This window comes from Synchiropus splendidus, chromosome 7 (assembly GCF_027744825.2).
Source record: "Synchiropus splendidus isolate RoL2022-P1 chromosome 7, RoL_Sspl_1.0, whole genome shotgun sequence".
Classification (NCBI taxonomy): Eukaryota; Metazoa; Chordata; class Actinopteri; order Syngnathiformes; family Callionymidae; genus Synchiropus; species Synchiropus splendidus.
Window position 1 is genome coordinate 12453498 of NC_071340.1, and position 12768 is coordinate 12466265.

Sequence of the window (12768 nt, forward strand, 5' to 3'; positions counted from 1 at the left end):
GAGTGACAGAAGGGTGATGAGGATGCAGTGTCCATCTGAAGTGAAAAGAAATGAGCATTTCTCACCTGCTGAGGAACATGGCCTTCAGTGTTGCTAGTACCTGGGTAGAATCTGACCTCTGATAGGTTGACTTTGACATGTGATAGTTGATAAGACATTTTGTTTGAGCTACTCCATCCGATCCTTTATGGTTCGATTTCTTTTTTACCATGTCATAATGTATTGATATTGACAATGCCTGAGCTTTCACTGACCTCTCCTCTTTGCACTGTCATGCACAGAGAACCCGCCTGTTGAACCACCAGAGGACAGAGTCGCTGTAAGTCATGCAATGCCTTTAGTAGCACTCACCACAGGTCTGGAGCAGGGGTGTCCAACCGGTCCTCAAAGGGACACACTGGATGCAGGCTTTTGTTCCGTGTGAAGGATGGAAATGTGTCGATTGTCAGCCTGGTTCTGTTTGTTTCAGCTCCACCTACATGTGCTTCCACGGTTGGAACAAAAACCTGCACCCACTGTGGCTCTTTTGCGGATCAGTTTGACCCCTCTGATCTGGACAGAAATGGCAATGACTAAGTACTGGGCCAAACCAACGCAACAGTTTTTGAACGCATTATCTTGATGGAAAAACACATTTTAAACATAAATTCGGGATCAATTCATTACGGTTACAGTTGTCATGACGTAGTAGACAGCGAGGAGCCACCATTAAAAAAAATTGGTTTTACCTCAAACTACCTTGTTGGATTTTTCCAAATCTAGTTTTCACATACTAATCTCGGGCAAAGCTTGAACACTACTCTTTGTTGGTCATGATATTGACATGCTAGTTTTTGCCCTTACTTAATTGGTTCTTGGAAAATCTTGGGAAAGTGAACTAAGACTGATCCACCCATGTCTGTTCTAATGCTCTCATATGTGTAAGACTCGGCAGTTCTTCTCTCCCAAAACCAGTCGACCTGCATAAATAATCCACTTCATTTCAATCAATGGACACATATTCAAATATAAATGTGATTCTGCCTTCTCAAGGTCTACGTGGTGGTCGGAATCGCTGTGGTGGCATTGACCGGTTTCCTCCTCATGCTGGTTATCCTGAAGTTTGGAGGAAACTCCAAGTTTGGCATCAAAGGTAATGACTGTCTGTTTTTCCTTAAAACTTTGGATGATAACTGAAAATACTGGTCGTGTCGATGCATGGTTGGTTTCATGGACACACTGACTGCACACAAGAGCAGCGATGACTCAAGTCTCCTCCAAAAGACCGTGAAAAATAGGTCACTGGAGATGCATCTCCACAGATTTCGGGTGTAGATAAACCGTTGCCAGTCGCTGAGATTGCTGAACATTCTTTGGCTTGGCAATTTCAGACACATAAGATGGCCTGCTGAGCACAACTTGAAAGTTGTTATCCTCTAGTTCCTTTCTGTCTCTAACTCGGAAATCTGAGCTTTGTATAGTAAACCCAAAACATTTAAAGGAAACCCATCCAGCGCATTTGTTCAGTGATCCGGGTCTGTGACTCAGAGTTTTATTGAGTTATGAGTGAGGAAGCAATGAATTTTGCCTCCTGATTCTTCAACCTGTCAACCAGAGATTACTTAATAACATCCGACTGAAATCCTCACCCTGGCCTCACGGGAGGGATTTTTTCACAGACTGCCATGAAAATAAAAAAATAAAGAAAGCGACTATCATCAGGTCTGTTCTTGCTTCCTCCTCAGCGTGTCCATGAATCCTTCAACTTTGAACTGCTGTGTGGAGCAGCTGACGATTAACCAGCACACTCAACTGTGCCATGCTTTCCATCAAAGTAGTTTAACCCGAAGTGGAACTAATACATGAGCTGTTTGTCGACTGACTTGTCTTCGTCTCTGCTCTTGACTGGTTTCTGCCCTTCTTCGTGAACTAACAGTAACTACCAAATTAACCGCACCATCATCTTGCAAATATTCGATTTGGGAGCGAAATTCATTCCAGTTGAGTAGAATTAGTGTTTTGCTTAGAAAGAAAAAGGAGCTTGACAAAAATTTCCGAGCATCTGTTGTACATTACATTTGACAGAGTAGGTTTTATTAATGAGCACAGATATTAGAAGCTGGAGGTGCGTGTGTGTGTGTGTGGCTCATGTTAGGTTGTTGAAATGTAGTATTTTGACATTGATTGATTCATGGTCCCCGAGAGAGGTGGGGTGCACGACCCAGATGGAGTATGCCATGTCTATGTGTGTGTGAGGGGGAGCTTGCGTCGGGTCTCCACTGTGGTTTCTCCTTTCTCCTTGAGTCTTGAGTGATGTTTCTCTCAAGTAAATAAGCGCTTGGCTTGTACATACGGGCGAGGGTGGCTGCGAGTCTGTATATTTTTTTCCTGCATCCATCCATTTTCGCACATGTATCCGGTGCTGGCTCGGATTACAGGACATGTTAGTCCAGTGGCACGCTGACATGGGCGCCGGTGAAGGGGTTAAGAATACCGCGATCAATGCAGTCTGAGAAACTTGTTTTGATGTTCAGAGACACGCTCCTGATCAGAATATAAGCAGCGATGGTGTCGGACTTTGAATTTTAAACATCACAGCAACACTGACCTCTCCACTGACCGTCATCCCTGCAGAGGAGGACGGCGCTACAGCCAGCTAGCTCGGCTACAAATGACTGAAAGAAGGTTCACGGTTAATAGGGAGGATGCACAAGATGGAGCTGGCTGACTTGCATATATCATATGCTTGTATATATCAGGTTGGAGTAAAACTATAAAACCCATGTTTCACTTTTCTGTACTTAATGACAAATCATTTTTAGTAAAACTCTAAATTAAACTTGTGAAAATAGGTTTTAGAGAATTTATTTGTTTATTTGTCCTTTTAGACAGTTTTCTTCAAAATAAATAAATTATATTATATATATACACACACACATATATGTTTTATTTTTATATATATGTTTCATTCATTTATTTTTCTTTTCTTTTCCTCATCTCCTCATTTCCTTTTATCCCCCCTTGGTTTTGATAGCCCCTCAGTCACAGTACATTGTGAGTACTGGCCACCCCTGCCACTGACTAACCACTTCCCATGATGTATGATGTAAATATCCAAAACATAGTGATTGATAGTAGTAGGCATTAAAGAATGCAGAAAGGGTGAGACACGTACATAAAAATGGCTTCCAGTTCCATCGTGGCCAACGACCAAACCAGTGATCAATTATTTAAGATCATGAAGCGCAGATATTAGTTGCGTCTTTGAGAAAAAAAGTTACAGCCACCATCTGATAGCCACATCGACGCTCTTTGAATTTCAAACATCCATCTTTTCAACGGTGGCAAAATATCTCATTATCAAAATGTCACCGAGCCGTCCAAAGTGCGATAATGTTATCTTGTCACTTTAAGTGAGTGACCGTCCGCAGGAAGTCTTTGGGCTCATCTAAATGCAGACGGCACCTGCAAATGAGTTTTTATCAGGGCGAGCTCATTAGCTTCCAGATTCATTAACACAATGTTGTGGTTTCATTTTCCTGTGAGGGCGCGGCAGATAGCAGAGGACTGTTTGTTGGATGGAAGAAAGTTGATGTCGTCGTAGTCCTGAGATAGTGACTGAATAAGATGAACCCCTTGTCATGCCTTGCCATGGAGGCGCCATGATTTAGATGAGTGACTGGCCGTCCTTGACCGGGACACGTGGCAGATGGTCCATACAGATGGACGCCTTAGACTGACCTTCATCTTCACAGCCATCCCTAGGGGTGTGAGTGCAAATAATACTGAAAATACTATTCAAAAATGTATTTAAACAAGCACATTGAGTGCTTACTAACTCAGTATTTTCATCGCTGCCTGAGCCGCGCGTTGCTCCAGTCTCTCCCAGCTACTAAGGGTAGCTGGTGGTGGGATGCCCTGATAGGTTTGCCTGCTCTTTAAGGGATGGACACCTATGTTAAAATTAAAACAGTTTAGAATCGCGTATGCAATCTACATGTTGGTCAGTGCTCTCCTTTAAGTTGAATACCGATTGCTCCTTCTCTTTCATCTGTCTTCGACGTCCATCTCAGTGGACGTCACTACCAAGTGCGCCTCATCATTATGTATAATGCAGCGTGTAATTTCTGGTCCAGATTCTGTTATGCTCCTATCAAGCATTCAAACTTAATCAATGTTCACTTTCGGAGCGGTTCAAAGGGGATCCGCACACACAAAGATCACAAGAGGCTCACACTGGTAGCTGGAAAATGAAAAGGCAAAGATTGCAGCCCTTGACAGAGAAAGATAAAAGGGCCGGCATGTTGGCTTTAATAGGACTGTTGGAAGAGTTTCCACCAGATTGCACATAACGACGCTCCCCAACTGCCTGCGGTCTCCTAAAAGAGCAAACACATCATCGGTGTCTATATGTGTTCGTGCCCTCGAAGCACCTGGAGGGAGAGACGCGTCAACATAAACCCGTCTTGTGAAGCTGGAACAAGGAAATGTCAGGGAAGACAAAATAAAACCGCTGCTGACAGGCGAGAGGAGACTGAAAGTGACACCTGACTGAAGCGAGAAAAGGCATGAAGATAAGGAGGATGAATGTGGAGGCAGTCGTTGGAGGGAACGGAAGAGCTGGAGGAAGTCAAATCCTTCATCATCCACTTATCAATGATTCATCATTAGCGAAGGTCTCAGCTTTCTCCTTGTTTGGCCAAGTCGTACGCCGCCTTACACCCGTACTGCCTCCCCCCTCTCTCTCTCTCACACACACACAGTCAGTGCTGATCGATCGATATGACACTGCCAAGGTCAGTGGCACTCCATTCTAAACTCATGCTCAGCATCTCCTCCTCCTCTTCAACGTCAGCTGAAAAGCAGCTCACGCCTCCGTGGAACTCTTATCCACTGAACGGCATCAATTCAACCGCACCGTCTTCCCGAGACAATAGAAGTAACACAACTATGACGCTCTACAATTACCCCCGAGTTATCACGCCTGATTACCTTATTGTTTTAGCTTGTCCTCCTGGTTTTTTTTTAACAACGTTTGACATGTGTTTTGGTCTGCCCTCTGTTTTCCCGCAGCAGGAGTTTGTGGTGACTGTGACATTAATTGGTTCTTGAGACTACGATAACCATCGGTGATGTGTGTTTATCTGACACACGGTGAGCATCAACAGAAGCTAATGTATTCATGGAGGTGTCAAATCAGAGCTAACAACAAAAACAGTGTGTAGAGATAAAGAGAGCCGAACAAATAAATCAGCACCTGCAAGGCCTTTTAGGAACCTAGTGCTGTGTGCGCGCGCGCGCGTGTGCGTGTGCGTGTGTGAATCCCAATGTTTGAAAGAAGCCGATTCATGCAGTGTTTTTTTATGTTGCTAACGGACAACTCAAGCAGTAAATCAGTAGTCCACAGCTGTATTCTCTTTTGTAATACCCATAACTAACTCACATTATAGTACGGGTCGACATTCATTTATCAGGCACTTCAGGGTCTGGGTGTCAGACTCAGTCCACATTTCAGGAAAACCACAAGATAAAAGTCAAACTGGAAAGGCGCTGAGGTAGCGCATACCTCCGCATGTCTATCTAAAGGCAAAGCGAACAATGAAACGGCTAGAACATCTTCTGTCACTCAAGAATTGTTTTGGCTCAAAGGAAAATGCACAGTAGACAGTAGTACCACAGTCATTGTATATCGCTTGCGTGACATACTGTCACCATAGTCACTTGAAAGTTGACAAGTCATCCAGCTTCTGCCTGCACTTGGCGTGGACTACTCCTTTACACAACCAGGTGGCGCTCACCTGTACTCCGATTTTGTGGCTATGCTTCTATCATAGTTTGGAATAAATAGAGTTAAAACAGACTCTCTGTGTGGGAGACAAGGGAGGCTGTAGTCACATAGCAAGAGTATCAGAGAGAGTCAAGAAGGGGGGGAGGGTGGACAATTGGACACGTGAAGGATGTTAGTTCAGGCCAGGGAATCAAGAGGACAGTGACGGAGGAACATAGAACGTAGACAAAGAGAAACAAATCAGTGGTTAGCACCATTTAAAACCTGTGATAGCATTGCATGGACATTGCACGGACAAAAGAAACAAAGCTGTATTATGTGCGGACCAAGGACATAGTGCACAGTTCATAAAAGCTCCTTGCCACAACAATGGATGGTACATTTGCATTTCTATGGAGTCATGAATGAGTTAAGTGTGCTTAAGCTTCGATATGCACGTGTGTGTCACAACTGGAATTTACGGTCGGTCAGTTTGACAATGAACACCTGGATCATTCACCTGTCGTGAGCTAGATGGTATGGCGAGTGGTTTTTAGAGAACTTTGTCTTGAACATTCAGTAGAGGGTGAGTTACAGCTTCTGCTAAAAGGCAGGATCAAGCTATATAGTGTATTTGAAGTTTCCAATGTTGGCCTTTTCAGACAATCATATAAGGATTGAGACAGGTTGAATTCCGAAAATGAAATGCTAAGTTTGGGAGCACAAAGTAGAAAAACATCACCAGACTGAGTTTAGCTGAAATTGAATTCAGAAAATGGAAGCTGGTTTAGTTTTCATTCAGTCACGTTGCTGTTTTTTTTGATTCAGTAATCAAAAGCAGCCATGCGTGAAATAAAACACGGAGGGCAAATGCAGTTGAAAGCAGTTGTTTTAGTGGATGTCTGGCTTCTTTTCCACTCCGTCACAGAATCCATTGTGCTGCTCCACGTCGCCTTCTTTTGGTCAATGTGACCTTTTTGAGCAGCGAAAAATGAGATTATTGAAAGTGGGAGTGCAGTGCTGGAACAGGACATTATGCACACTTGTAATTTGAAATGTTATCGTAGAAAAAGTTTCTGGAAATGCCTTTTTCAGCCGTTCATGTAAATTTCTGGACCTCTTTAAACCCAATTATCTTCCACTTAAAAAGGAGCACTTGAAAGAATTATGTGCAACCCAACACTGTTATTAAATGCTAGAGGTCAGATGTGAATTTTAGCGGTCATGAATCTTAACATGAGGTTTCATGGTAACATTATTTGCTGTAAAAACAGGCTCCATATCGATGACATCACCATCAGACCTCTGCATTAAGCATCACAAGAATCCGCCACAATCTCATCCTGGATGAAAAACCTGAAAGGAAAAAAAAGCTTAATTCTATTCAGGAAAGCAAAATTGCTTGGAAGAAGCCTTTTTATGGAAATATGTTATTGCATGCAGAATGAAGACCATCCATCTTCAGAACAAAGAAGAAACAACACGTATAGTAGGCAGCATCACATTTGTTTGTCTTGATACTTGTCATGTTTATTCATGAAAACTACAGTAGCATAGTAAAAAAAATGGATGCTCACCAATAGAGGGTGCAGGTGCATTGCTGTTGTTGAATAACACAAAATAAATAAATCAAATAAATCCAGAACTGATCTGAGTTGCTACACATTGTGATGCGAAAGATGAGCAATGAGACTCATGGCCACAGAGAAGAGGGGCGTGATGAGAGGTGTGGTCAGGGAGGATGGTCTAGGTGCAGGCGCCTGACTCGCTGTGGCAACCTCAGATGGGAAATAGCGAAAGCAAAAGAAGAAAATGAGAAGCAGCTTTGAATGAAGATATACAATGACTCAAAAATCTTGGTGTGAAATAATTGCGAGATTCTTTTGAAGCCTTTGAACCACAGTTGAGGCCAGAACTGTTAGGCCCCTGGACATGGAACATGTTCAGAAAATTCCACCCGTTCTTTGCACCACTCATAAAACGTAATTTTATCAAGCTTTCACCGTTGATATTTAGTGATTTTTGGAATGAAAAATCCTTTTTTAGGCTAGGGTTATGACAAATATACTCAAGACTACTGAGGGTTGTTTGACCCGGGTCCAAATATTGAACACCATCATACTGCCCAAACTTACTGGGCTGACCTACTTATCCTGACACTTACATCTTAGTATAAAAGCAACTACAGTAACTGGGCAGTGGAGCACAACTGAGAGGGACGTTCACACAACGTGCCAAAGGAAAGATGATGATTATAGCTCATTATAATGGACAAGGATATACGGCTATCCCCTGGCATTTCACAGTGCTCCCACACTTCCCCATTGTCAGGATGGATAAACAAACCTGTACAGTACATGGTTTCAAGAACTTTGGTGAAGGAAACAGACCAGGATCTTCAGTTGATGTCAAGGTCTGTGAATCCCCCAAACCAAACAACAATTCCTGCCGTAAACGTTGTGGTGGGACTGTATTTTCTCTCAAGCACAGGAAGCCTCAGTCGGGTGCTACAAGAAGATTAGTTTGCGAGATCACAAGAGGAACTTGTACCTGGTTTCAGCTTAGGTCGGCACCAGATCTTCCAACCAGGCAAAACCCAATGGAGGCAAATAATGCTGGTCTCTGCTGTAAACCAAAAGTGATGCAGGATGAGGACAGTTTGTTGCTTGTCAGGAGGGAATGAAGCCGAATTACAGAGAGGTCATTTTCCTGGTCATAATAGTTAATTGAATTGTCTTTTTCATGGCTAGTGTATGTTGTATTTTTTGTGGTCTGGTGATGGTGAAAATCATGTAGATTCAAAAGTACAATATAGTGCATCCAATTTCATATGAATGAATATATTCAACCAGCATTTCAATGTCTTTATCACACACTGCTGCCAAGAGGTGAGTTTTATTTTTTCACGCAACCTTAGATGTTGGATGTGCGAATCATATGTGAAGTGAATCAGACTCTCGAATCTCTCTCGAAGAGTCAGATAGTGAAACGCCAGCAAATGGAATGTGTAGGCAGGTCAAAAACACGTTGTAGAAGATGACCATTTTGCAGAAATGCCCTTTCATCGAGGCTTTAATGTATGCAGGGTTTATTATCATTATACTTCAGAACGTTTGCCTTGTTAATATTTACCATGTCAGCGCAGTTTTCCCTCCGTGATGTTCCAGGTCCTTCTGTAAATGTCATGGCCGACAGATGGAGTCTAGCTGCTGTGTCAGTGTGCCTTTCTGTTGGCGGCATCTGCATGAAAATGGGTCACTGTTGATGACTCTTTGAGCTATTGATCAACACTTTGGTTACACAAAGTCTCCGTGCAGTTCCTGGATCTGAACAAGAGTTGGCAAAGACAGATGCCAATATCATTCACTGTGTCTGCCGGTTTACTGTGCTTTTGTATGACTGTGAGGAGTCCAGGGACGAGGAGGAAAATGTGGGGGTGGGCAGCGCTGAGTGATTGGTTCCAGCACTATAACAGATAGAAGTTTATTGACGGATAAATTGATTGTGTTCCTGTCCAGAGTGAGTCAGAGCACTTCTGCCTTCTTGGCTTCTGTCTCCCCATCACGGCACAATGCCGAGGTAAGCAGCTCTGCATTGTGGAGCTGGTGGGAGTCTATGAATGTGGGGACATACAGACATGAGAGCGTCTCAAAAACTCAGTATTTTTCTTGGGACCAACTGGGAATCTGTAGGTCAGTGTAGAGAAGCAAATACAAATACAAATAAATAATATACCTAGAGCTCGGCTCGGGCAAAAGTCCGAACAGTAATAGGAATATTAATCATCCTGTTGTCACACTTACTTATATCCGCTGTTCCTTTTGGTTTGTGTTGCAATGCCAATCTGAGAGTTTGAGGTGACTCAGCGGACGGATGGCTTATTAATAAAGCAAAATTCTAGAAGCAAATATTATGAGTTCATTGGCAGATTGGTGACAAATCAGAGCAAGCAAAAGGGAGTTTAGTAGAAGATCGAAACACTCTCATGAGCCAAACGTTTGGATTAAAATCAGACAATTTGGTCCGAGTCACACTCCAGTGATTTGATTCCCTTTCTCTAACAAGCCTTTCTTCATGAACTGTCCGGCTGTAAGCCATCCCTCTCTCTGCAGCCTCTGCGAGACATCAGATCTGTGAGATTTATTTCCTTGAGAGAGTGCGCCAAGACCAACGATTGTGCTGAGTTGTCTCAGGGTTTCTTTGCTGACATAAGACATGTGACGAAACTCAACCCCGCAAAACCTATTGTGAAGCTGACACGCATAGAAAAACCCACAGGAGTTTACCGGAAGGGCTGATTCTCTTGACCCCGTTTTTGGTTTTGTTTGTATTCTTGACACAGAAAGAAAGTGTGGCTGGATGGTGGCGTTCTTCATCCATATTTCAGTGTGTTCGACAGAAAAATCATTTGTAAATATGATTTTTTTTCTCGTACTAGTTGGACCCAAAGCTTGGTTTCTTATCCTATGATGGAATCTATTGAAGAATGAAGTGGTGATGGCACTGCCATGAAGTACACAAACCAGGTCCTTTGCTAGTCAGGCTCATCCTGCTCTTATTGACTTGCTGGTGTAGTTTGCGCCACCGCCATCTCTGCATTGTTCTTCAATTCATTGCATTTGTTTTTCATGCTTGTTTGTATGCGTTTTTAACAGTAACGAAAGAAGTGCATATAAACTGGGGGTTGCCATGTGACCAGTGGTATTTGACAGTGTAGTGGCAACAAACTTACCATGAGGCACCATGTTGAATAGCGTCAAGCATAATAAGTAGAAAGTGCTAACAGTATGAGCAGCTACAGGACAAATGAACGTTTTAGTGTACATTTGACTCTAGTTCTTGTTTGGTTCTGCAGTGAAAATAGAAGTTAACCAAATATATCATTTGTTTTTTTTACTGATATCTCTTTTGAGTGCATTTCTCAATTCACCCTTTGTACTCTTTTTATTGTTGAGGATTGTTTGTCGGTCATTGTAATGAAAGAGGTGGAGAAGAGGCGAAGATGATATTGCTTGCACTTGGGGAATGTAGTGAAGGCCGTGGGAAGTTGTAGTTGACTGTAAACGCTGTTTAAAAGTTCATACCTATAAATTGAGTCGGGCTGCCAACTTGTGATGGCATTTGTTGATGAGGTCACGCTCTGCATGGTTCATAGCCATCAATGCAGTGTAGTCGATGTACTGTCGATGCATCCTTTGCATCTTTCTGGACTGAACTGAGCTGAGATTGAACAATTGCTGGCTGTTGAGTTATCTTGTTATCATGGAGGTGGTACCATGTGGTGAAGAACTGCTCAGCCAATATGGATCTTAAATCACCAGCAGCACCACTCTCGAAATTTAAAATAGCTGTCAGAAGATGATGGAAATGATCTATCAATTTTGACTCCTTCCTTTGAATGTGGCCACCAACTGTGACAGCAAAAGATCTACGGTACGAGCGCCCAATATTCGCTTCCTTAGAGGTTGTGTCCTTCAGAGGTTGGAAGCTTAGTCATGTCATGTGAAAGGATCTCACAGTTCTGTAGAAGAGACAACATTCACGCTTCAGTTGAAGGATTTCCGTGCCTCCAGGAAAAGGCGTGACTGGAATTAGATGAATATGTGATGAGACCTTTGTAACTTCTGCACAATTGGACGTGATTGCCGCCGTTCTACTTCTGTCTGAGTTTGCAGCGCGAAGACAGGATACATGTTGAGCTCTGTCTGACACTTCCTGCAGCTTTGACGTGTGGCACATCATGTTATTGAAGTAAATGAAAGAGGAAATTCTTCATTAAGAGTGAAAAAACAACAGTCGGATGTAGTCTCTGCGCGCCTAAAAAGTCTTAATCCAAGTGTGTAAAAGCTTTCGGTTATGGGCAGGTTTAAAGCGTGACGTGGGCCGACTGTTGCCCGAAGCATGCTGTTGCCAAGGCAACCTGCGTCATCAACAACCTGCGCCGCCCTACACCAAATCATTATCGCGGAGTCTGAGCGAGCGGTGAATCACTGCCTCAGACAGACGTGAAGCGGCTCCAGGGACGAAGTAAAGTCAGCTGCCAGAAGGAAGATGGGAGCAGACAATAGATGTAAAATCGTAAAGTTCATTACTGCGTCACTGCGCTGCCGTCACATGAATGAAGGTGCTGTCTTTTAATCACAATGGCTGGTTGGTTTATGAAGTCTGGATGAGACCAGTTCTCTTATGAAGACCGTCATCAGCTGGGGGTGAAAGAAAAAAATCCTCCAACTTTTCTTTTGAGATCAACAACACAAGGCAAATATCTTATAACTCCTGACACATATTGGCCCATAAACAGACGTAAAGACAAAACACATTTGCCCCGAGCAGAAATTTACGATTTGAGTATTGGATTAATGCTGCATATGTATTACATATCGCCAAAGTAGTCATTGACATGTATTAGCACATCTGCACATGCTGCTCAACCATTTTGGACTTTAAATTGAACAGAAAAGAGTCCCCACGGACTGACAGCGTCAGGTAATCTCCTATGTCTGGAACAAACCATGAGATAGGAACATACCCCATGTGTTTGATGAGCAGTTACAACTCCCAGGAATAAAAAAGGGTTCACCCCACCGCTTCAATAACGTGGATTTTGACCCGATAAATTGGGATTTCTCCCTCTATGCTGGGAAAAAAATCCTTGGGAGAACCCTGAAAAATGGCTATTAGCAATGGCCCAGGGGGAAAAGTGCAGTATTGTCCAGATTTTTTTGGACCAGAAAAGAGAATGCTTCCAGGAGAGTTCCGTATTGAGCTGTCCACCATCCTTCAGTTCAGCATGTAGACTTCGGTGTAAGCTGAATTTTTGGTGACAATAAAAACAAAATGTCTTCAGCAGTGGCCCGTCTCTTCTGGAATTCGTGACTTGAGTTCCGCAAGCAACGGACTACAGTCATTATGGTGTTTCTTTTGGGATTGTTCCATGAAAGACTCGCAGAAAACCACCAAGTTTGTGTCCGACTCCATGATATGCTATGTGTTTTCCACTTGTTTCCTTGTGTTTCAATATG

General features: G+C 43.0%; 1 protein-coding gene across 2 annotated transcripts in view; it reads left to right on the forward strand.

The window, feature by feature from the left end:
* ntrk2a (neurotrophic tyrosine kinase, receptor, type 2a) overlaps nucleotides 1–12768 on the forward strand; it is a 71149-nt gene that overhangs the window by 16175 nt on the left and 42206 nt on the right. For both annotated transcript variants that reach the window (XM_053869789.1, XM_053869790.1), the window contains exons 12-13: nucleotides 282–319; nucleotides 1033–1132. In XM_053869789.1, coding sequence (XP_053725764.1) covers nucleotides 282–319; nucleotides 1033–1132 — 138 coding nt within the window. The remainder of the gene's footprint in view (nucleotides 1–281; nucleotides 320–1032; nucleotides 1133–12768) is intronic.